The sequence below is a fragment of the Sardina pilchardus genome, chromosome 16 (genome assembly GCF_963854185.1).
Source record: "Sardina pilchardus chromosome 16, fSarPil1.1, whole genome shotgun sequence".
Classification (NCBI taxonomy): Eukaryota; Metazoa; Chordata; class Actinopteri; order Clupeiformes; family Clupeidae; genus Sardina; species Sardina pilchardus.
The window spans coordinates 1629645-1655335 of record NC_085009.1 but is presented as its reverse complement, the minus strand read 5'-3'; the positions used below and the strand labels follow the sequence as shown (position 1 = coordinate 1655335).

The 25691-nt window shown below is 42.8% G+C and overlaps 4 protein-coding genes across 4 annotated transcripts in view; 1 reads left to right on the top strand and 3 right to left on the bottom strand.

The window, feature by feature from the left end:
* The first annotated feature begins 5431 nt into the window (after nucleotides 1-5431).
* On the top strand, nucleotides 5432-12683 carry LOC134060351 (protein phosphatase methylesterase 1-like). Its single transcript, XM_062517030.1, has 15 exons — nucleotides 5432-5460; nucleotides 6729-6816; nucleotides 6989-7081; nucleotides 7402-7459; nucleotides 7654-7705; nucleotides 7914-8068; nucleotides 8454-8544; nucleotides 8746-8811; nucleotides 9031-9178; nucleotides 11234-11357; nucleotides 11823-11867; nucleotides 12034-12098; nucleotides 12233-12300; nucleotides 12388-12425; nucleotides 12631-12683. The coding sequence occupies exons 1-14, from the start codon at nucleotides 5432-5434 to the stop codon at nucleotides 12410-12412; spliced, it is 1107 nt and encodes a 368-aa protein (XP_062373014.1). The 3' UTR covers nucleotides 12413-12425; nucleotides 12631-12683.
* A 379-nt stretch (nucleotides 12684-13062) lies between these two features.
* LOC134060282 (uncharacterized) lies at nucleotides 13063-20519 on the bottom strand. The gene is made up of 7 exons (XM_062516938.1): nucleotides 20448-20519; nucleotides 17547-17852; nucleotides 16734-16882; nucleotides 16299-16398; nucleotides 16003-16137; nucleotides 15723-15845; nucleotides 13063-13814 (listed from the first exon to the last, which is right to left on the bottom strand). The coding sequence occupies exons 1-7, from the start codon at nucleotides 20494-20496 to the stop codon at nucleotides 13768-13770; spliced, it is 909 nt and encodes a 302-aa protein (XP_062372922.1). The 5' UTR covers nucleotides 20497-20519; the 3' UTR covers nucleotides 13063-13767.
* Nucleotides 20520-21196: 677 nt separating this feature from the next.
* anapc10 (anaphase promoting complex subunit 10) lies at nucleotides 21197-23262 on the bottom strand. The gene is made up of 5 exons (XM_062516937.1): nucleotides 23123-23262; nucleotides 22634-22750; nucleotides 22388-22478; nucleotides 22165-22285; nucleotides 21197-21774 (listed from the first exon to the last, which is right to left on the bottom strand). The coding sequence occupies exons 2-5, from the start codon at nucleotides 22746-22748 to the stop codon at nucleotides 21544-21546; spliced, it is 558 nt and encodes a 185-aa protein (XP_062372921.1). The 5' UTR covers nucleotides 22749-22750; nucleotides 23123-23262; the 3' UTR covers nucleotides 21197-21543.
* A 673-nt stretch (nucleotides 23263-23935) lies between these two features.
* slc10a7 (solute carrier family 10 member 7) overlaps nucleotides 23936-25691 on the bottom strand; it is an 8593-nt gene continuing 6837 nt past the window's right edge. The window contains exon 12 of the mRNA XM_062516858.1: nucleotides 23936-24355. Within this exon, the coding sequence (XP_062372842.1) occupies nucleotides 24323-24355 (33 nt within the window). The 3' untranslated portion in view covers nucleotides 23936-24322. The remainder of the gene's footprint in view (nucleotides 24356-25691) is intronic.

Here is a 25691-nt window from a genome sequence, read left to right as displayed (position 1 = left end):
GCTAGCGTGGGTGGTCAGGTGAGACTTTGCTGACCCCTGGCCGGGCTTGTGGACCTGGGCCACGTGCTCTAGGGAGCCGGCCTTCTGTCCGCTTCCCACCGCTAGCATGACCGCGCTAGCGTCGCCTCGGCCGGCCGTCTTGCTACCTGAGGGCTCGCGTGCGTCTGAGGAAGCGTCTTTGCTGGGCTCGGCTTTGTTCCCTCGGCTGCCGGGGAGCTGCGGAGAGGAAGCAGGTTTGCTACCTTTGATGTCCATGGTGATGAAAGGGACGCCGAAGACAGAAAGCGACGCTGGAGGACCTGTCACGTCAGAGGAGTATTTGTGGCATCATGGTTGATCTAGATCAGCCTGAGAACAGATGAGAAAAGAGACTATAATAAAACTGTGGCTTCATGTTGCTACTGATGAGGCGCCCTATCATGTTTGTTTCCTCTGAGATGGGCTTCACTGAAAGACACACTCAGTTTCAACCTCAAGGAGTCAAAATCCTTGGCTGAAACAACACTGTAACAGACATCTTCAAAATTCTGAGATTTTTGTTTTATGTATTTATTTTTACTTCTTTTTACTTGTCTGTCTGTATGTTAATTGTGCTGCCACCTTGACCAGGGCTCACTTGTAAATGAGATATCTATCTCAATGTGATTTTTCCCCTGGATAAATAAAGGTATAATACATTTTTTTAAAAGATGCATTTTAAGTGTGAAAACGTTGAATAGTGACTCTGAGCACTAACACTTGGACTCTGACTCATCGTGTGAGTTAGTGTTACTCTGGTGGATTGGGCTGTCCTGCTGCCTCAGGTTGTTTGCACAGTGGGATCTAAATTAACAGGCAAATCACAGCATTGATCGCACCCCAAATTAGCCTGCATTATCACACATCCACAAGTACTGTAGGAAGCATCAGACTGTTTCCATCCACCAGTCAGCGATCACTTTCTGGGACTAAAAACGACAACCGCTCAGAGGTCTTTAATCTGCGGCTGCTTCACAGCTTCTGAAAACATTCATGCATGCTTTCATTATGACATGAAGCCTATGGTTGTGAGGGAGGGGTGAAAACACAGAAGCAAGGAAGAGCACAGCTCAGAACACTTGTCAACAAGCTAGGCTAACTAGGCTAACTAAAATGTGGAGTTATGTTGCCACAGGCTTCTAGCTTCTCATGAATAATTTACCCCAAATCCATGTCAGGAATCTATATTTTGTTACACGGGAGAGGACGAGAGAGCGTGTCATTCTCTTCCCCGTCTTCCCCTCAGCCCCCACAGAAGTGAGTTCTTACAGAGATGCCCACCATTCTGTTCTAGATGGTACCTCTGCCTATCCCACACCACTGCCCTGGTCCTGAACCGTGATAGCGACAACACAGCCACTGCCTCTCTGCATGTGTTTGCTCCTCACGTGTAGAGAGATCAGCGTGTAGCCCTCTCCCTGACCTTCTCCCTCAAGGGTCTCGCAGACTCCTGGTGAATCACAGAGTCAAAGGGAAGAGGGGCGAGAGAGAGGTGGGGGACAGAGAGACTAAGAGAGACAGATTCTTAGCTACTCTCTCCACCTGCTCCTAACTGATGTGTGGAGCAACTGACATACCTGTGCCAGCCTGCCAACATCTAGGAAACATCCGGAAGTAGCTGACTTTTGGAGGAAGCCCTGTGTCATACTGATAGTTATCCGGCTCCTTCCACTGGTGCAGTAGCCAACAACTAGTGCACTGCAACAGAACTGAGCTGTGGAACTCTCCTAAGTGCTCCACTGTTCCTTGGGTATGACATACTGTATACTGCACCACGCCAAAGCAGTCACACACGTGGCGAATACATACACATTTAGAAAACTACCAACAATGATAAACAGATATCTGGATCTAATGCTGAATCTAACTACTGTAGTTTATAAGGGTTCAGAAACATTATCAATGAATGTAACTACAGCATTACCTACATAGCATACAGCAGCACACATAAAAGTATAAACCTGGCTGACAACTATGGTTTAGGACATCAGTTAGAGTTAGAGAGTAAGAATGAAGCTGCAGCATCTTCCTTACCTGTGGTGAGCACTGGTCAGGTCACTTTTGGGGATAGTCCTGGGTTGTGTGTGTGTGTGTGTGTGTGTGTGGTCCAGCGTAAAAGTGTGGACGATGGCGCTGTGGCTGCTCTGTCCCAGGTGTTTGTGAGCGACGGCGTGCGAGTGTGAGTCTGAGCTCGGCGCTCCGGTGTGCTCGGCGTCTCCGAGGCGTGTGTGTGGCGTGTGCGTCTCTCTCTCCGCTCCCCACTCTGGCTCCTCACCATACTCTCACGGCCCGATGAACAAACATGCTCCGCCTGCGGGAAACTGGGTCAGTTCACACACACACACACACACACACACATACACACATATGCCCATACACATATGCACGTGCACATACACTCACATGTGTACGCTTACACACACACACAGAGTCACAGATGTACATGTGCACATAATGTTACACGCACATCTATTATGGTGTGTGTGAGAGAGAGTATATCTGTGCAGCTAACATGCACTCGCCTGCTGTAAGCCAGCAGGGAATTCCCTAAGTGAGCTTTTACACAGAACACAGAAGAATTAACTTTCAAGTGTGTGTGTGTTTGTGTGTGATGGAGAGGCAATTCTAGTTATGTACTATAAGAAGTACAGGCCTTCTTACACATGGCTGTGAGTGTGTGTGTGTGTGTGTGTGTGTGTGTGTGTGTGTGTGTGTGTGTGTGTGCTTGTGCAACTTGTGTGTGTGTGTGTGTGTGTGTGCGCACTCGACATTGTATGCCAGTGTGTGCTGATATTGTTTTTGGGGATTATGTCTTGTGCAAATGGTCGCCTATTACACATTAGAGATGAGAGATAATCTTTGTGCTCACAAGCCTATCTGTGAGAGCAGTGGAGTAGCGTAGCGCGGCCAGAGCAACATTACTGTATTATTGTTGTGCTTGTTTGTCTCTAATACGTTGGGATAGGAGGGCCATTGTGTGGGTGTGCGTGGTGTGTGAGTCATGATTGGGTTGCTGGAGGGGGAGACTCTCTGTGGTCGCAGTGTGCCAGCGACAGACTGGCAGCGTGCCCGCGGTCTCTTCCCATGTGCTGCGTGTCCCATGGACAGGACAGGATGGCACTGCAGAAACACATACAGAAGTACAGGCAGCAGCAGCAGGCAACGCAAACCTCCATTTGGCTGCGGCAAAGAAAACAGGGCACATGTGAGGGTGAAGGACTTATTTAAAGACATTAGTAAATGAATAAACACATTAGAGAATTCATAGAACAAGCTATGTTGGATTCAGACTTTGGGATGCTATGTTTTAAAAAATAAACAAGGATCAAGGACTATACGGTACTGTAGATGCAGCACATAAAATAATGTCATTTCACATTAGTTCCTCATCATGTGAAGCACATTGCCTTGTATGAAGAGCAGACTTAGCACTTTGAATGCTATGGTGCATTGCATATTATTTTTACATTTACATTTAATTCAACAGACTTATCAAGTGATTTAAATGTTATTGACTCTCATTAGAAGCCTGCGTGTGTATTACTTTAGTAGATGAAACTGGATATTTTGGTAATAGATTAGGCATAAGTCTATAGGCATACAACTTTTAAGATTTGACTATCATGATGGCCTGTACTGTCCTGAGATCAGGCTCCACTGTGCTGTCACCCACTGTAGTTTCATCATTTTAACACCAAAATCTGCAAGTATGCAAGCAGCAAAATGATTGCTTTAACACGCGATGGGTAAGTTCAAATCAAACATGGTTGTAGGTTTGCACCGGATGTTTAGAGTTTGGGGTTTAAGGTGTGCTGCTGACACACCCAAGCTGCCATGCTCAGAGAGGTGGGCTTCTCTGGTTGCCAGGCAACGATCAAGCAATGTCACCACCATCTGAGCATGCATGAGGCCTGTCTGGGTGACACACTGAGGACGGCTTGACGCCGAAACGCGTTTGTTTTTTAGGCATGGTGCTACAATTAAGAATAAAAAGATAACGAACTAGTGAGTGCGGTTCTTTTGCACATTGGAATACGATATTTAACGCGCACCCGAAGAAGGAGATATCTTGGAGTTTGAGTGCGCCTCTCTCTGCAAGCCTGTCTGGGTACACCAGCAATGCACACAAGCAAAACACAAACACAAACACAAATACACACACACACACACACACACACACACACACACACAGTGGCACACACATGCAATACACATTCACACATGCATCTGTACCCATAAAGGAAACACACAGACATACACATACACACTGCTGTTCTGTGTTTGAATTAATCATCCTTACCATTTGTCCTGGCAGACGTCAATGCTGTGATGTTCGGCAAAGGACTGGTGATGGCATCTGATATTGCGATGTTTGTTGTGTTTGAGACAGAAATGTTGCCCACACACACACACACACACACACACAATTATACTGATTTAAACTGAGAGGACACACTTTACAAATCTGACTCCACTAGTAGAAGTCCCCATGTGGGCAGGACAATCATATGGAGGTCTAGCATGCATGACAAAACAGTAAACTCAATGCTGACCATGATGCAGCCTGCTTCTATCTCCCCATCTGTCCTTCCATCCAACGCTAATTTGACCTTCTGACCTGTCCTTCCATCCAGTGTTAATTTGAACTTTTGACTTGACCTGCCCTCCAACTCTAATTTGACCTATGATATCACTAGCCTTCTGTCTGACTCTCTAACTCAAGGGATAGAGTGGCCTATTCAAACACCGAAGCTCTGCCATAGCAGTAGCACTGGAACCTTATGGGCAAACATGGACTGTGAACTACCCCTAGAATCACTTAAAATCTTTGAGATTTAAACATGCATGAAGTCCCAGGTTTAGCATGTGGTCCTTTCAAGTGCTGGTAGAGTTCATTCATCTGGCTTTTCATTCCGACACAGGAGCTATGACACCAGACAAATTCGGACGGTAGATACCAATATGGACAGATCATTCCGTGTCCTCTTTTACCACCTTTTGGTAAGTAAGCACCTTATCTTGCTTTCACGATATTAAAGCACATGAATGTTCATGTCTAAATGCTGAATGAAAATAAATGTTGACGTGAGATGCTTTATATTAGATGAAAATAGTTACCTTTAACAATGGACAACATGAACAATGGGCCAAGTCCAGACCACCTGACCCACTCCAGCTCTCTCAGCCAATCAGATTGGCTACCTGTCTCACCTGCCACCAGCACCTGGTGACCTCTTTGTGTGACGATGACTGGCGTTCTACTTTAAGGCCTCTGTGTGTGTGCGTGCTTGTGTATGTGTGTGTGTGTGAGATACTTTAGTAGCGTGGAGCGGAGGAGCGACACACACACACGGTGATCTCCGTCATGGCTTCAGACCCGAGCCCCGAGCAGCCCCAGCGCCAGCAGCCCAGCATGTGGGAGGAGAACTTCGACACGGACAAGTAGGAGCCCTCACACTCACACACACACGTGCGCGCGCTAACATATCGCTGGATTGTCAAAATGATGTTTATGTTTATGTTAATGCTACCTGAGAAGTAGGAACCATCACACACACACACACACACACACACACACACACACACACACACACACACACACACACACACACACACACACACACACACACACACACACACACACACACACTAACGTATCACTGAATATGCCAAAATGTTTATGTCTATGTGTTACTTGGCAGACATTTTTGTCCAAAACCACTTGATGAAAATAATGATAAAAAATAATAGTTAACATTGTTACTGCTATTGTTGCTATAGTTGTTTACCGTTGTAACAAATTGAGCCTGAAGCAGTATCTGGGGAACACTGGCAGGTCATCATGGAGACCAATTATAGTACAGTTTTAACTGAACAGAGCTTTGCAAATACCATAGAGCTCCCATATTAGGGATCTAATATTTACTGACATTGACATGCATGTAAATAAGATCACATCATGGCATGCAAGTAAACAAGTTGTGTTTTGAGAGGTAGACTTTTGTTTAAGGAATTTTGCTTGGAAGTACAGTACAACAAAAGATCGCATCAATCAGATCTATAGATTATGGTCAGCCTACTGTATGTTATGAGGGTTGACATTGGTAAGTTTAATATGAAGCATTATGCTGTCTTTACAACTACAGTACCTGGTAGACTGGCGGCAGTTGGATTTCGCCCCACAGCTCAGGTTGGAAACCTGGACGTTAATCTCTCCTGCTTCCATTCCACATTTGCGGGGACCAATCACAAACTGGCTTGTCCATCTGACACACCTGGATTATTGGTCTGATTGGCTGAAGGACTATCCAAGCGAACAGAGTCATTTGAACTATGCCATTGATCACGCCTCTTGCTCTTGTGTTGTAGAAGGACAGCGCAGACTAATGTTCAATCTCAAAAGATTGAGCTTGATCTGGTGATAGCCAGGCTAACTATCTGGTCAAGAGAGGTCATCTAGTTATATGTTGGACCACTACATTGTTCTGTTTTGTTTTGAGGTTGTTTTGCAATGCCTTACATCATTGCTTATAGTGGATGTGGACAGCAGACAATCAGTGTAATGTGTAATTTCAGAATCTGTTCTTTATGATGGTTTTCATATATTCTCTGTTTGTGCGTGCGTGTGTGTGTGTGTGTGTGTGTGTGTGTGTGTGTGTGTGTGTGTGTGTGTGTGTGTGTGTGTGTGTGTGTGTGTGTGTGTGTTGCAGTCATGGGGTTGATTACTCACCGGTTTCATGGAGTGAATACTTTGAAACGATGGACGATGTGGTTATCGGGACAGCTGAGAGCAAGGACATATCCTTTTCTAATGTACACACACAAGCACCAACAATAATCACACCCGTTATTTAATACCATACAATGACTCTAAAAGTGACACGAAGATGATCAGTGTAAGGACACAACACACATAGCCAGCAGCACACAAACACACCTCCAGTCCACCTGCCTTGACTCTGAGCTGCACGTGTTCCGTGTGTACAAGAGTGGAGTAGATGGACCCTTACTGGTGCTGCTGCACGGAGGAGGACACTCAGCCCTCAGCTGGGCCGTGTTTACCGTAGGTCTTACACACACGCACGCACGCACGCACGCACGCACGCACGCACGCACGCACGCACGCACGCACGCACGCACGCACGCACGCACGCACGCACACGCACACACATTTGAAACACTAGAACTAAACTGGAACTAAACACACACATACACACTGAAATGCACATGCCCATGATTCCTATGTGCCCATGTCTGACTAGTTAAGTCTCGTTGCCCTTGTTTACAGAGAAGAGCTCGTCCACTAATGGGTCAGTGTGTGGTGTGTGCTGTGGGAGGAGATGTCCAGTTCAGGCCCTGACAGTGTGTCTGTTTTGTCTGCAGGCTGCCATGACCAGCAGAGTGACCTGCAGAGTTCTGGCCATGGATCTACGGGGTCACGGTGAGGTCATTTTCTGGCCATTAAAGACTAGCCTTAATGTGTCCCTATTAATGTGTTATAGGCACAATACATGCACTATGACTATAATGTGTTTAGGATTATAGTCATAGTACTCGTAGTCTGTCTCCTCTATTGGTTGCAACATCATGAATTGATATTATTAAATTTATATATTTGAATGTTTTGAATGACAGGTGTCACTCAAGTTCGCCATTCCGACGACCTCTCCACTCTGACCATGTCCAGGTTTGAAGAGTTTTTAAGAGAGATAGATGAAAGTGTGCGTGCGTGTGTGTGTGTGTGTGTGTGTGTGTGTGTGTGTGTGTGTGTTAAAGAGAGTTTGTGCACCTGTTATCCTACCTGGTTGTTGTGTCATGTCAGCACTCATACACATCACTGCACTGGCTGCATCATTAGTGGGTGTGTCTTCACAAATCTACCCCTCCCTACCCAGAGATGTGGCCAATGTGGTGCGAGCAACCTATGGGGAGATCCCGCCCCCCATCATTCTGGTTGGGCACAGTATGGGCGGGGCCATTGCGGTGCACGCGGCCAGCGGGGCTCTCCTGTCGTCTGTGGTAGGACTGGTCGTCATCGACGTGGTCGAGGGTGAGACTTCAGTCCAACTATTGATTAAGTAAAAGCATTGTGTACACAGAAGTCCTCGTCAACGGGACAAAGTAGGGGATGGGAAAACGGAAACCTATTGGCTTCGGTGGCATGTCATGGAAAGATGACATTTTTTGATTTTCTGACCCAGACTACAACCCCATTTCCCAGAAAGTCGGGACCTTTTGTAACATTTTAATAAGAAACCCTTTAACCCTATAATTGGGATTAGTGCAATTACTGTTTCTTTTTTGGAAAATATATGTTCATTTTGAATTTGATGCCAGCAATACATCTGAAAAAGGTTAAATAATAGGGAATGCATTGACCTGTCTGAAGAGGAGAGGCTGGGGGAAAGTAGGATTCATTTTTCCTTCTGGTCCAGGAAGTGCCATGGATATGCTCCACAGCATGCAGAACTTCCTCAGAGGACGGCCCAAATCCTTCAAGACCATCGGCCACGCCATCGAGTGGAGGTCAGGCACACCTGGGATTCTCACACACACCTGTCATGTACAGAGACTCAGACCACAGGGCTAGCTAGCTATGGCTTTGGATTCAGAATGCATAGGCCACAGTAGTGTCTCGATTGTATATTCAACTGCTGTTGGTTCAGTCATGTGTTCTTTTTCAGACAATGATCTAATTGAATCTTTCCTCACTTTTTTTATTTACAGTGTTAAGAGTGGTCAAATTAGAAACTTAGAATCTGCAAAAGTGTCAATGGTTGGTCAAGTGCGACGGTAAGACTCATGGCTGGATTCACTCCTATAAAGAGATTATGTGTAAATACCTACAGAACTGCCTCTCCTCCCACAATTGGCATATTGCGTTGTTGATAGATGCACCTTGTACACAACACATTTCATCTGATATAAATAACTACCACTGATCTCTCTATCTCTCCCTTTCTCTCTCTCTCTCACACACACACACACACACACACACACTCACACACACAGGTGTGAGGGGGAGGAGGGGGACACGGCGGAGCAGGTGAGTCCAGTGGGCGAGGGTGTGGCCGAGGGCAATGAGGAGTTCTATGACCTGAACTATGCCACGGATAAAGCAGAGAGCGCTGCATCTGAGGTGAGCCTCAGTGACCCGGAGGTAAGGATCACCCCACCAGCACAGTGACCCCACCTCACAACACAGCATAGTGAACCCACCTCACAACACATAGTGACCCCAGCTCACAACACAGCCCAGTGACCCCACCTCACCACATACCACAGTAACCACACCTCAGATTACAGCAGTGACCCCACCTCACAACACAGCATAGTGACCCCACCTCACCACATACCATAGTGACCCACCTCACGACACACCATAGTGACCCCACCTCACCACATACCATAGTGACCCACCTCACAACACAGCATAGTGAACCCACCTCACAACACACCATAGTGACCCACCTCACAACACACCATAGTGACCCCACCTCACCACATACCATAGTGACCCCACCTCACAACACAGCATAGTGACCCACCTCACAACACACCATAGTGACCCACCTCACAACACAGCATAGTGACCCCACCTCACAACACAGCGACCTACAACTACAACTAGCCCTTTAGTTCCTAACCACACATATCACCCATGATATTAAAGCTGTGTATGGTGACAGAAGCATCTGAACACTTGATTAAGTAGGCTATTACAGTTTTTCTGATCAGAACTGAAATTCTCAACACCAGTTGTTCAAACTCCATATCATCATATCCCTTGTGTACATCATTAAAGCAGTTTCTCCCCATATTGAACAAACAGCAATGTTTAGTACATCTGTGCATCTGATTTTGTACAAATGTCTGCTGTTTTTTTTTTTCAAATTTTCAATTACTGATGTCATGTTGATCAAAATGCACTGGTTCCATAGTCCTACCCCATAATTGGTCTTATTCCATAACTTGAGTCATTGCATGCAAAAGTGTTGAACTAGTCATAGTCTGTCTATACGTGACCTGACAGACAGGAAAGCCTGGACGTATACAGTAGTGATGCACAGTACAGTGGTGCACAGCTCGGACCAAGCAGTGTTTTACTGTATATTGGTCATTTTTCATTTGCACAATTTGCATTCTTTATTTTCTTTATACTGTCACAATGGCTGTGTCAACAGTAAAAACTTTTAAGCATATCCACTCTCCTGCAACCAACCCCTTCCACACACAACAATGTGTAACTTTATAGTTTTTAAATAGCTACAGTATGCCTATGCCACACAGAAAATAGTGCTGCCTTGCGCATTGCTCATTAGAAAATAAACTGTCAAATTAAACTGTGAGTACAACTGCCATATTGACAACAAGTCAAAGCAGTTTGCCTATAATGATGGCATAAGGACCTGTCATCTTGATTGCACTTGACAGTTTCATTTGTATAAATACTTTTGAGACGTAGACTAAGCAAGATACAGTACAAACTTTTGCAGGTAATCCACTATGTGATCCAGTTTGCACTAATTATTTTGAGAACTGCACTAACTGCAAACATTAATGAAGATTTCAGAAATACACCAAAGTGACAAAAAACTGTCAAATATACAGTAATGTAGTTAATGTAACATACTCATGGGTTTCATCAGTTCCCTTTCCACAGGTGTATTAATCAAGCACCATGCAGTCTGCATTCATAATCAAGGTGCTTGATTTTATACACCTGTGTAAAGGGACCTGATGAAACCCATGAATACATTATTTCAAATAAACGTAGTAATTCAAATGTGTAGCTTACACCACTACACACGATTACACTTAGACTGCATCGCCCTTCACTTTCTGTAGATTTTCATTGCCGTTTTATAGTTATCACATTACAGAAATATTCATAGCAGTAAATACAAATTCAGACATGAACATTGTACACCAAGGCAATGAGCCCACTACCACATATTGCTTCAGGGAACAATTAAACTAGTTATGTGTCCATGAAGAAAATCAGTCAGTGGTGTATAAAAATAGGCCTACTGCTGCATCAGGACAGACTGCTTCACTATGAGCATAAACAGATTATGCTACTTAAACAGGAATACCTCTAGATAGGCAGAGCTCTAACAGTGCGCTCCGAGGCTGCTATCTGACACAGGTGAAGGTGGTCAGGTGAGTGGTTGTTCCTCTGCTGGACGCTCACTGCATGTTTCCCTGACTGCAGACGTTGAGTTCGTACTGCTGGCGGATTGACCTGTCCAAGGCAGAGAAGTACTGGGACGGCTGGTTTCGAGGCATCTCCAACCTCTTCCTCAGCTGCAATGTGCCCAAGCTGCTGCTGCTAGCAGGTGCTCCACAAACAACTACAGACATTCTATAGTTACATCACTCTGCTCTATAACAAACTACAGACACGAGAGTCACTAGCATTACTCTGCTCTATAATGAACTACAGACAGTAGAGTGACTGGCATCTCTTTGCTCTATAATTAACTAGTGACGAGCATCTCTTTTCTCTATAATCAACTACAGACACTAGAGTCACTAGCATCACTCTGCTCTATAAAGAACTACAGACACTAGCGTCTCTCTCTGCTCTATAAGGTTTATCCCAAAACAGAGGGCAGCACTGTCACGAGGCTGAACTAACAGTAACGCTGTGACATGAGAGTCAAGGTCAAAGTCTCATAGTGAAATGATGCTGTTCAGCATTTGGTCTGAGTGTACTCAAAGTCCGGTGGCTGCTGACTACAATGTAGACTCTAATTTACTCCAGACTAAAATGCTCATTCATCTTATATTTTGATTGACAGGGATTGACCGTTTGGACAGAGACCTAACTATAGCCCAGATGCAAGGTAGGTTCAGTTCTGGAAGCATCTCACGCATATTTCTGTGAATGACTTTGAACTTAACTGCAGTCGGTGTAGGAGTATGACAGGGTGTATAGCATTGGATGCTCTGTGACACACTAACACACTGCATGCAAGATTTATGAAAAACTGACCTTTTTTCTTGCTGTAGGTAAATTTATGATGCAGGTGCTGCCCCCGTGTGGACATGCAGTGCATGAAGACACACCAGACAAAGTAAGAGATTTCTAAGTGACCTTTCACCCTCCCATGCAGATATCACATCTTAGAATAGTGTAGTATTATGTAGGATATGCAATGACATGTTGAGCTGATTCAAGCTGGTATTTTGTTTGTTCTCTTGTTTATAGGTTGTTGATGCGCTAGCCAGTTTTATGATCCGACACAAGTTTGCAGAAGCCAGGAGTGAAACAAAAAGGTCAGTTGTGTGTGTGTGTGTGTGTGTGTGTGTGTGTGTGTGCTGATGAAACAAGAGTGTGTAACTCAGTATTCTGACCTTTTCCAGCTCCTCCTATCCATTCATGCGATGAGGATAACAAAAAGGTGGAGTTGACCCCCCCCCCCCCTCCCACACACAGACAGACACACACACACACACACACACACACACACACACACACACACACACACACACACACACACACACACACACACACACACACACACACAAATATGTATTTTCTGAATAATTTTAAACAATTTTAGGTATTTTTTCTGTTTAATTTAATGGTCATTAATTCTCTAACAGGATTGCTGAGATGTGCTAAGCCATGAGGTCTCTCATTCAACCAAAACAACCAGCTCCAGAGTCATAAATCACCTGCTTCTTATCCAGACTGATTTTCTGCTTGAATGCCATATTGTAATACCTGTTCTGTTCTGAGAAAAATCCAATGTTATTATAAAAATCTATTTTTAATCTCTCTTGGGAAAGTCCTTGGGATGTCTGTATTGTATTGTGTTGTTTATGTGTGTGTGAATGTTGAATGAGGGGTTGTTATAACCTTCTTACTTTAAGGTTTCTGTTTCTGCTTGAAAATAAACCTTGTGTAATATAGAAGTTTGGCCCTCGTGCCATTGGGGAAAACAGTACTCGCAGATGAAGCTCTTTAAAACTTTAGGCGCCAACTCTTAGTAAACACACACACTTTGCAAGAGCTGGATTACAAGATTACATCGGTTGTATTTTAAAAAATAAAATGTCTTTATTTGGTATTAGTTTACTCATTATGTAACAAAAATACATCAATCTGTTCAATTCAGTGTAAATGAGTTACATCTTTTCTTAATATTATCACAAAATCTACAACAGTCTCCATAAGCACCTGAAAGGAGTGCAAATACTATTGTACTGTACTGTACTGTACTGTCCAGGTCATTCATTTACAATTAATGGAGAACTGAAGGACTGCAAAGCATGTATATGTGCATGTTTTTATTTGGTTGTGTGAGTGTGTGCGTGTGAGTGTGTGCGTGTTTTGAGAGTTTGCTTAGCCTGGGTGAACTCAGACAAACGTGGCACCTTTTTCCTTTCGTATCGGTTGAAACATGCCCCATAGTCACGTACCAATGCTCCAGTTCCAGACTCACATTCTCAATTCTATCGAGTTCTGGCTACATCAGCCTAGGTTACGCCCCTTGGACATCAGAAGTGAATCAAGGATTTCCATACCAATTCTCTTTTGACAATCAGTCAGGGTTCACGCAGGCTAGGGTTTGTTGCAAGTGACCACATAAATAACAGTCACATAGAATCCCATAAACTAAGACAAAGATGGCAAAAATTATGGTCTTGGGGGTACATCAATGAGCACAAGGAACTGTGGGTAATGAAGAACTATGAAGAGTGAGGGTCACAGAGAGGTTAAAGGTGTCTTCCTGTGGCCTAATTAAGGCTGATCTCTGTAAAGTTGGCCTCTCCACTCTTGAGCCCTGCAAACACACACATGACTCCTACATGTATTACATTAAAACACACACATGATTCCTATTACATTAAAACACACACACATGACTTCTATTACATGTACACTCGTTAACATGCTGCTAGTGGAAATCCACAGACCTCACCTGTATTAAAAAAAAAACTTTGAACTGAATCACACCAAATCTCCAAAGAGTGGCAAACTGGTAACAGCTCTGGGTGTTTGAGAAGGATCACCATCACTGGTTTGCTAAATTAGACTCTGGCAAAGTCTATCTGTTAAAAACAGACCTGTATCTGTCTTTTCATTATTCTACCTTAAGTCTTTTATGTTCCTTGTTAATTATTCTTTATTGTTAAATGATTTTACCTTGATTTATGCTTTCTTTTTATGTTTCAGTATGATCTTTTTAAATGATTACAATTACTCTTTGCCCATCTATGCTTTTATCTGCTATTACTGTTCGTTTTTTGTTTATATAAAGCACATTGAATGACCTCTGTGTATAAAATGCGCTATATAAATAAACTTGAGACTTGACCAGACATGGAAGTGTTACCCAGGGGGCAAAACCCCCTTTTTAGGGAAATCAGACATGGGCTGCTGTAAAAGGTTGTCATACAAAAATAAAATCTAGGGTGTCCCAGGATCACAACCTGGGTGGCCAACCCGGTCAATAAGCTGCTGTTTGTGTGTTATCACCCTTTTTATGCCCCATTATAAGTCTATGGACGAATATAATGGGGTGAATAGGGTAAACATTTTAACAAATAGATATTCCCACAAAAATTCCTTAGATGATTACTCACTGTAAGATAATACTTTTTTGTATTGCAAATTTTCTGAAATACTTTATACATTTATGTAGATGAACCATTATCAAATGAAATATGCACGAATTTGCATACATTTATAGCCTTGGGCTTGGGGGGCTTAAAGTGCACCTCTATCAACCAAACAAACAAACTTTTGGTGAAAGGTCCGGCTATGCTGAATATAAAAATGTTAACATGGGACAATTTTGGGTTACACTAACCTAAAGCTACATGGGTGTACATTGAGAATCTATGCATTACAATACAATGCAAATACTATGGAGAGATTCATTGTCAAATGTTGTGGAAGAAGGTGAGACTTGTCTCAGCACATATTAAATCATATCTACAGGGTGTAAGATCCTAGAAAATATATAGGTTAAGCTCAGCCTAGGCTGTTTCTTACTGAATTTACCCATAAGGTACAGGCCAAACTTTTGATAATGCTAATGCGTACATTTAAGTGTATGATGCCTCACTTACATATTTGTACATGATATTTAAAACAACTTGCAATACAAAAAAGTATTGCCTTAATGTAAATAATCATCTGAGGAATTTTTGTGGGGATATCTATTTGTTAAAATTTTTACCCTATCCACCCCATAATATATTCGTCCATAGACTTATAATGGGACATAAAAAGGGCGATAACACACAAACAGCAGCTTATTGACCGGGTTGGCCACCCAGGTTGTGATCCTGGGACATCCTAGATTTTATTTTTGCATGACAACCTTTTACAGCAGCCCATGTCTGTAAAACCCCCTTTGCCCCCTGGGTATGTGGAAGACATGCCACACCAGCCACACCTCAAAGTAGCTGATAGATTTCAGACACAAAATAATAATTTACTATTGAGTGGTTGGTGGATGTGCTTTCCAACCCTCCATCATACACACACACACACACACGCACACACACACACACACACACACGCACACACACACGCACACACACACACACACACACACACACACACACACACACACACACATGCGCGCACACACACACACACACACACACACACACATGCGCGCACACACACACACACACACACACACACACACACACACACACACACACACACCTTCACTGACCTGCTGTTGTCTTGGTGCCAGCTGCGAAGTTGTTGTTGTTCTCATTGCCTGGTTGCTGCTCCACATCAACGTCTGTGGAATCCTTTGGCAGGAACTCTGTCTGCGATCCACACTCTGAGGGAGCTACACATTCACAACACACACAAATGTATATAATAAATACATACATTAATATATAAAGTGGCTTATATGCGGGTATATGTGTGGCTCTATGCAGATGTCCAATATGGCCAGATGTTAGACCAATAAAATGAGTGAGATAGTGGATTTGAGGCCTAACCTGATTTAATACTTTCGTTGTCAAGAGTGATGGCAGGATCCCCTGGTCCCTCCTCCACACTCCCATTGGCTATCGGGCTGTCCGGCTGGTTCTCAGCACTCTCAATGACCACCGTCGGGAGAGTTACTGGAGTTTCTGAAAACCAAATAAGACAAATGAAATTAAACCTCCATCTAAAATCAACCTCAATCTAAACATGTTGATTCAGTGTGTGTGCATGATGGTATCTGACAGTGTACTTTAAAGAAATGTTTCAACGTGAGTGTCTGTGCTGTGCATGACCAACTCCACTGTACCCGTGTCTTTGGGCTGAAACGTCTCCATCTCCAGCGGCTTCAGGGGTGCGTTGTCACTTGCTTGGTCATTGACAGGGGTGAAGAGGTCAAACGAGTAACTCTGGCGACACAACCAGAACACATATCAACTAGCGCCCTCTTGTGGAGTACAGGTATGCAGTTGTACTGTATATTGATATTCTGAAGAGCTCTTTACTACAGTATGCCTGATATCTGTAAGGCTTGAATTTATTCCTTTTCACTTCAGTGAAATAACAGAATGTCAAAGTCAGGGATAACTGAGTTTATCTAAAGTGTTGCATACAAATGTGTATTATCATCAACTGTATCTTCATTAAGGCCTGGCAGAGTACAGAGGATTAGCAGCAGGAGCACATAGTGATATTGCTACTGCAGGCCTAGGGCAGAACCAGAGAAGGACCAGCTCTCTCTCACCCTTGATTTCTTGCGCATGTAGTACAGAAGAACTCCGAGACTTATGATGGCGAGCAGCAGGACGACCAGGATCACAGGCCCTGCACTTCCATCATCACTTCCTCCTTCATTTCCTTCTGCAAATGCATCTATTGTAGTTGAAGCCGTATCTGTGCAAGGCAATTTAAACAGGTTCCAATACTGTAAGTAGATCAAGTAGGTCAAACAACCCATAGCAGAACTCATCCTGTCCATAGGGGACTGTTACAGTAGGGTACATGCTCAAACTGTGAAAAGGCCAAGAGATCACAAGTATTGCTTTCACATTGCACTGAATTTAAGAAACACAAAAGATTTCAGTGGAATGGTCAGCAGTTCAGAATGTTGGTCATTTTGAATTATGAGAGAGAAGCACGTTTATGTTCTGCAACATGCACAGTTTTGATTCTTGGAGCTTGGACAGAAACATGCAGAGTAAAAATGACCCTCTGCATTGCTCTCTCATGCAACTGTTGGCAGTGAACTATAAAATCAACTTAAGGTTGGGTTTGTGGGCAAAAGTGCTTCTGCTGCTTGCTTCAGGATTTAAAAAAATGTGTTGCAGGTTAACATGCAAGTGCTGTGGTGAGCACAGGAAATGACTACAAAAGGCTTTGTGAATCATAACAGGTGAAACACACACACACATGCACACACACACACACACACACACACTGGCACACACAGTGGCACACACATGCAATGCACATTCACACATGCATCTGTAACCATAAAGGAAACACACAGACATACACATAGACACTGCTGTTCTGTGTTTGAATTAATCATCCTTACCATTTGTCCTGGCAGACGTCAATGCTGTGATGTTCGGCAAAGGGGTGGTGATTGCGTCTGATATTGTGATGTCTGTTGTGTTTGAGACAGAACTGTTGCCCGTGTGTTCAGTTGTGTTCAGTATGTCTGTTTGTGGAGTAGTGCCATTAAGTGCGGTTGCATTGGCACTGAGTGATTGTGTCGTTGCGTTGGTCTGCTCTATTGTGATGCCGTTGTCTCCCACCGTAGGGGTCGTGCCGCTAGGGCCCGTTGCTGCGGTGGTCTCATCTGCATGCAAAGACTTGGCTGTTGCCAGGAGTAACAGAACTGCACATGAAAAAAGACAGATGTGAGAAGACCAGAGTGCTAAGTGAGAGAGGCTGTGCAACACATTTCTGATCTTAGTCTTTGCACTGTGCTGCATATAGCCTCAGTGGAGGAAACCACAACTAGGACCGCTTCTCATGCTACTCAACTGTACCCTGCAGGCCCCAAGCCAGGGTGGCACCGGACACCACCACTGATAGCTGATTGGACACCCCAGGTGCCACCCCCACTCTCATTTGCTATCTCTGGCAGTTTACTGATGATTGACATCTCATTGTATGTCTTGATGAAAGAAGAGCATTTTTTGAAGAAGAGCGAATATTTTCACCTCACAAGACACTGGTAGGAGAGGACCTCCGTTGAAAGCCTCGATCTGATGTAGGCTAGGCTAGGTTTTAAGGTGGAAGTCTAAAGGTTTTATTTTATCTTTGATATTTTTTTCACCATCACATTGTCTTGTCTGTTTGAGTGCAGTACATTATTATTATAATTTTCTGTCATAGTCTGTGGACACCCTGAAATACAGTGGCTATAAAAAACTATTTACCCCTTCTTGGATATTTCCCCTTGTATTGCTTTAATAAATGTTTTTGTCAATTTAATTTGGCCTTTCTTAACAATAATTTATAAAAATAATAATAATAATGATGGGAAAGGTTAAATGCTAAAGGTTCTTTAAAGCCTGAATGGTTCTATATAGCACCCCAAGAACCTTTTTTAAAGAGTAACACATTTTTTTTTATGGATACAAAAAAAGAATCAACTCGATGGGATGAAATCCATACGAAATGTAAGGAATATGACAAATGTGTATATCTGCCTAGAGCAGGCCGTCACCACAAACTCTGAACTCTGAAGAAGTTAAAAGCTTCAGCAGCTGAGATGAGAGAAACTATGCAACTTTTGCCCGAGTTCTTCAGCACTCGGGCAAAGCTCTATGGGTGGGTGGCAAAGCTCTTCTTAAATCTCAACCAAAGTTCGCTCAAGCACATGTCGTAGAATCCATAGTCACATGGAACATGGTTTATTGTGCTTTTTGGCTATCAGATTAAATGCTACTTTCAGCAGAGAACACTGCACACCACCAAAAATGCACCATCCCTAATCTGAAGCATGGTGATGGTAGCACCATGCTGTGGGGATACTTCTCAAGAGCAGGCCCTGGAAGGCTTGTAAAGCTAAGAGTAAAATGAATTCAGAAAAATATATGGAAATCCTTGAGGACAATCTGATTCAGTCTGCAAGAGAAATACGACTTGGGGAAAAGATTTACTCTCCAGCAAGACTATGAGCCTACAGCAAAAACTAGTGTACACAGAAATGGTTTAAAGACAACAAGGTGAATGTTCTGGAGTGGCCGAGTCAAAGACCAAGCATCAATCCCATACAAAAGGGATGTTCACACCCGATCCGCTTACAACCTTGCAGAGCTTGAGCAGTTTTGCAAAATTGCAGCATGCAGATGTGCAGATGAGATCTGTGTAGGTAGGTGCCATGCTTAATTGCAGCCAAAGATGCATCTACTCAATGCTGACTTGAAGGGGGTGAATATCTATGCAATCACTTATTTTGCATATGTTTTTAATTAGTAGAAATCACTTTGACATTACAGAGGGGATTTTTGTGAATTGTACAAAAAGGCCAAATAAAATGGACCAAAATTCCATTTACAAAAGCAGTGAAAGTAGACATATCCAAGGGGGGTGAGTATGTTTTATAGGCACTGGAGCCTTTTCCATCCACTGGCCACCCCGTATACAGTAAGTCTATTTCCACCACTGACTTCACCCTGTCTGAATTCACTGGCACACTAAGAATAGTAAGAGAAATTGGAGACTGATTTCTCTTGAGAAAAAAAATAATCAGAAAAGAAATGTGACAAAAGCAGTCCACCTCTGGTTTGTCCCACCCAGTTACGGTCTGTCTAATGCTACTGTGAAATAAAACCAAAGCCCAACAAAACACAGTAGAAGGAGGGTAACTGTTGGTAACTTCCTCTATTGGAGCTGGAGGGCAGATTTTGAATTCTCCTCCATTGCACAGAAATGGGGTGGAGTGGGGGGTCCTTAACATTTATGATCATGCAAAATGTGAACTGCTCAGTACAGACATTATGAACTAAAGATGAGCACTGGTTGACCACCAGAAAATCTGAACAAAGCAGAGATAAAATAGTCAGCACCCTTCCTGCTATGTCTTTATTTTTTTCAGTTGAGAAAGCAAACAGGGATCTCCCCTAACACAGGATGCCATATTGAAGTATGCTTAACTAATCCTCTCCACCCATACAATCACATAAGCAGATAAGACACCCATATTGTAACTTTACATTTTACATACAGCTGAGCTGCCTCTTATTATATCACTGCAATGAATTATGTGTGCCAACCTTAAATATATTACACCTTGGTTAAGGCTTCTCCAAGCTTTTTACGTCATGACACCCCATTCAATCATTAAGCACATGTTCGCATCAAAAATCATGACTAGGATCAATTTGTGCATACATGTTGACTAAGTAAATTCTATACAACGACTAAAATGTTAACCAATTCAGAATTATGTTTATAGAATAATAATAATAAACATTCTTACCATGAAACAGCAGACCTGGAGTTTTGGCGCTTAGAACAAAGAGGCCCATGTTGCTGTTGCTTGAGGAGTCATTAGCAGGGGACTGACAATGCATGTGTTGCTGGCGCCGCGCTGTAGTCAAACCACAGCTAGCTCACACAGGATGTTCTCTTCCCCCTCATACAGTTAACAGCGCAAACACATTCAAACTGTGTTGACTCGTTCTTGTGGTTGACTGGGCTCAACAATAGCAAGACAATTTTCCAGGACACACACACACATCAAACAACAATTACCTATATGATAGAATTAAGGATTATTTCATGGGTGCCTATTCAGCTAGAGTGAGAAACTTAATAGTGAATATCTACCAGCCACTGACAGATAAATCCACCAGCTACACAATACAAATCATACGTTTGTGAATGAGAGTTTGAGCCTGACGTCATAATGTCTGAAATCTACCATTCACTTCCATATTCCACCTAACATTGGACCACATTGGTGCTAATGTTCATCTAAAGTTTAAAAGAGCCAAATGAAGCAACTCAATTGTAACTATGTATTAGACAAGGTGCCTTAGGCACGCATACTCTGAGGTGAAACGAACTGTTACAAGGACATCAACTCATCTTCTCCAACACGCTTATGACTAGCTCACTTAAAGTGGGTCACTTTATACGCTATGTGCCGATAATCAGAGCACTCAAAGCAGTTGTTACAACACACATTTGATTTGCCATTTTAACCAATACAAAACTTCAAAGTAATTTACAGGTAAATATGTATTTTATTACACATCGGATCAAACATATGTACAAATGCAATGACATTCGTTCATTCATACTCTCCCTCTTTCGTAAAACACACACAGAGTTCAGTAACACACACATACACACAGTCTTGCATATACAACCCTGTAATATGCAAGACACAGGCACAGCTCACTCACACTCACACTCACACTCACACTCACACTCACACTCACACTCACACTCACACTCACACTCACACTCACGCACACGCACACGCACACGCACACAAATTGGCACAGTCCTTCTCCTGTTGATGTTGCCATGGTTAATCACATGTGAAACTAGAGCGGGGAGTGCTCAGGCTATCTGATAGTCCGGTACATCATGAAGTCCACTGTGGTGCATCGTGGGAACTTGCCAACTGAGCTGTCGTCCACGGGTGTGTAGACCTTAATCTGGCGCATGTGTGTGTCCCGCCCGTTCTGGTGGTTGGCCAGGACCGCAATCTGGATCATGAAGGTCCGGATGGGCCCCTTCATCACGTCACACAGGGGGATGTGGATCCACCCGCTGGGCTCTACCATCTCCAACTGCTACTCACACACACACACACACACACACACACACACACATGTATGAATTTCTCTGTCTATTCCCCACACACACATGAACAAGACTCACCTATGTATTCATGAGATGAGATTAACATCACAAATCTCATCTCATTCAGAAACATATCTCATATTTAACTTTCATATAAAGTAGGGTTCAGACCAAAGATTCCCGGTGAGACGAGCTGAGCCGCGATGTTCTAAAACTTTGCAACTGTGACTCAACATGTTTAATACACTGCGACGGCTTGTGACCGTATGCAACTATGTGCAACTTCTAATTCACACCACTGCAACTCGGTCTCGTCGCGTCGGGAATCTTTGGTGTGAATTGAGATTAATGTGTATACGCACTGCACCCTGCATCCTTACCCTGATCTCTTGAAGGTTGTGGAAATTGTTGCCCACACGGACAGAGATCTTGCTTGGGGTGTAACTCTCATCAGATTTATAATCAGCATAAATGCACAACATTTTTACTGTGGTCTTTCTCCTGCATGTACAAAAACATAGCCATTATGGACACGATTTATAAATGCATGCACACATGTGAACACACAGGTGCACAATCCAGGGTTTACATGAGTAGAGTTACCTGAACTGAATGTTGACCAGGTGAGGCTGGGATCCATCTGACTGCCAGTACGTCTCAAGATTATCATCTCGGAGTTGATCCACACCAAATCCTACAGACATAGCAGAGTGACCTTTTATCTACTGACAATCAAAACAAAATGTATGCAGCGGATATGTCTAACTGTCACCATGGATTATCCTATTAAGACAGTACAGAGTAGACCATTTAGAATACCCAAAAGGTCTAGGCACCACTAACACTCACCGGGTTTACAAGATGACAGAGACCAAACAGCCTGCGAGCCAATCTCTCGCACTGACCCGGTGCGCTCCAGCTGTTTCGGATCTGCACCCGCTGGAGTCTTAGCAGCGGTTGCCATTACTAAACAGATATGAGAGGGTTTTCAATATAAACACACAATTTCATAACATGTAACGTTAATAGATTCAACTAGAAAACATAGGCTAAGTAGTGGCGTACGCCTGAGCATAGCTGGCTAATGTTGACTAGACAAATGATATCTGTTTCCACAGTTGGGGAAAAAATGACTCCTGGAAACTTCAATATAATATAATACTATAACATGATATTTTTAGCAATTCAGAACATCGTAAGATGTATGAGTACACAACATCGATAGGCAACATGAATGGCAACCTAATAGCATAGAGTTGACCGAGTTACATTGCAATGGTTTTTACAGGTCGTGTAGATACAATCAAAACACGACTTGAAAGACTGCAGCTTCCTTACCTAAATCTTTATGATTTCCAATCTGGACTCCAAGTAGATAGCATTCCGTGAAGGATTTTTTGAATGGTAATTCCTTTAGCCAGCTAGCTGTTGCAGTTCAAATTTCAGTTTCCCGGTTTTGACGCATGTTGATGGCGTCATCAACGTAATTCAGTTCCCTTGCGTTTTACACATTCTACATGTTCTACACTAGGGGGCAGCACATTCACATGGGTGCTCCCAATATACTGTAGGGCGCCAATGGATGCCAGAGCCGTATTCAGTACGGATCTGAAGGATGCTAGAAATTATCCACATTTTATGTAAATTCGATTCCTGTTCATTCGTAAGGTTTAATTTAATTTGTACTCTTGCATTCTTATTCTAATTTGCTGCGCATAGGTCAAGCCCCACCTGACCCCATCAACCCCGCAAAATGGTAACATTCAAATATTTTTTCACATTTTGGTTTCACATTGCTGGACCAGATATTACTTTAATTCATATGTCGGTCTGTTTATTACTCCTGCTTGTGTGTGGCTATGCATTACGCACGCGCACACACACACACACACACACACACACAAAAACAAATCGTGCCCCATCTGTCATGTCTCTATTCCCCACTATTGAGGCAGGCCTGGCCCCACACTTTAAGAACCACTGCACTATAGAAATAATGCAGCTTTATTTGTCTTCCTTCAATAGACATTGACCTGGTGTTTTCTCCGATTATTCTATTAGTATTATTCCAACCAACAGTACCAGCACAGCACACACATCCAATCATTTGAAAATCTCTCAGACACACAATCTGCAGACAACATTTTTGAGTTTGTAACAAACTTTACTCCAAAAACAGGGCAGTAAAAATGTCACACTTCACATCCTTGTAAGTGTGTGTGAGTCTGTGTGTATGAGCGTGTGATGTACAAATAAGATAGATAGAAGTTTCAGTAACACCATGCCAAACAGAGGCTAGATGGTTATGTGGACACATTTTGAAAGAGAGAGAGAGAAAGAGAGAGAACATTTGTCTAAGTGCCAGACAAAGTCTGATGTGTATGTTGGTGTAACAGTAGTGTAAGGAATGGCTCATCTCAAGTAAAAAAATAAACTACATTCTTGCAAGTACAAAAAGTCACGGAATCATCAGAGTTGTCTCATTCAGCGTGTCGCCATGACATTAAGGCACTTCCCTTTGGGAGGTCACGGATAATATCAGATGGGCTGCAGACTTGTAAGCTTCATAGCCTAAGAGAGAAATCAGAATTAGACACACATGTACACGTACTGACACATACAGACACACTGACACACACACTTAAAGGTGCAATCAGCAATCGTACGCAATGACAAGCCTAGAACTTTGTCACATTCATCTTCTCACATTCCACTGGCTGCCCACTCCATGATTACATAGTAAAAAGGCAGCCCAGGCTCCTAAAACTGGAAACAAGGGCTTCCTAATATTTGTAATACTGAATTTGGTCACAATTGCGAATTATTAGCCATGTATTACAGCATTAGTTGGTTACTGATCTTAAGAGACCATAACATATTTTACTTTTCTGTTTTTTTTTTCCAACACAGACACAGACACACACAGACGCACGCACGCACGCTCGCACACACATACAAAATAAAGTAAAGTAAATCACCTATAGATTAAAATGAAATTATACCACTCACTAAAATGTGGGTTTGTGGATCCACTTGATTGATTGACTGATTAACAATGTGTAGTATTGTGATAGTGTGATTGCGTATCTGTTCAATGTTGATTTCTGCCCATAATTAAATTAAATTACTGAGTGTTTCTCAAGTGATTTATTAACATAAAGAAATTAATGTATTATCTTTCTTCAGACAGCATTCCTGACTCATTCAAATTCCTCTTGTTCAATTATGCTTGAGGGCTGTTCACACCAGGAACGATGACTAGAATGATCACAGCAAAATAATACTGCTCTCGCTAATATGAATGACAAGTATGGAAGCTAATTTCCTTATGTTTACAGTTACTGTATTTGTAGTTATGGTTCCTGGTGTGAATGACCCTTATATGTTCTAGCCAAATTAATAGTGAATTAGATTTATTGGCTAATAAATATGCACTGCAATAAATGCAATATGTGATTTAGAAATGGACCGATATGCACTGTTCAGATGAAGACTACTATCATAGTCAGTTTTTACTCACTCACAGCAAGCATCTCAACCCTACTGAATTAAGAGAGGGGACTGGGAGAGAGAGATAGTGAGGGAGAGAGAGAGAGAGAGAGAGGAGAGTTGGAGAGAGAGAAAACAACACTTATGACTTTAACGTCTTTCAGTGTCAAGGCGCACCCTTGGGTTTTTTAAGCAGGGTTATTATTTTATTTTGAGAATAACAAAGCCAACATCTCTGTTGAACATTTAATAGCATATTCATTGGCATCACTGATAATTTCCTGTATCTAGTCTTTAAAGTTGTTAAAGATCTCTGATGACCACCATACTGTGAATGATATCTCTGGTACTGTTAAAAATCTTCATTTAAAGGTTTTGTATTGGTAAGCTTTTTATATTTGTGGCTTTCATTTCATTT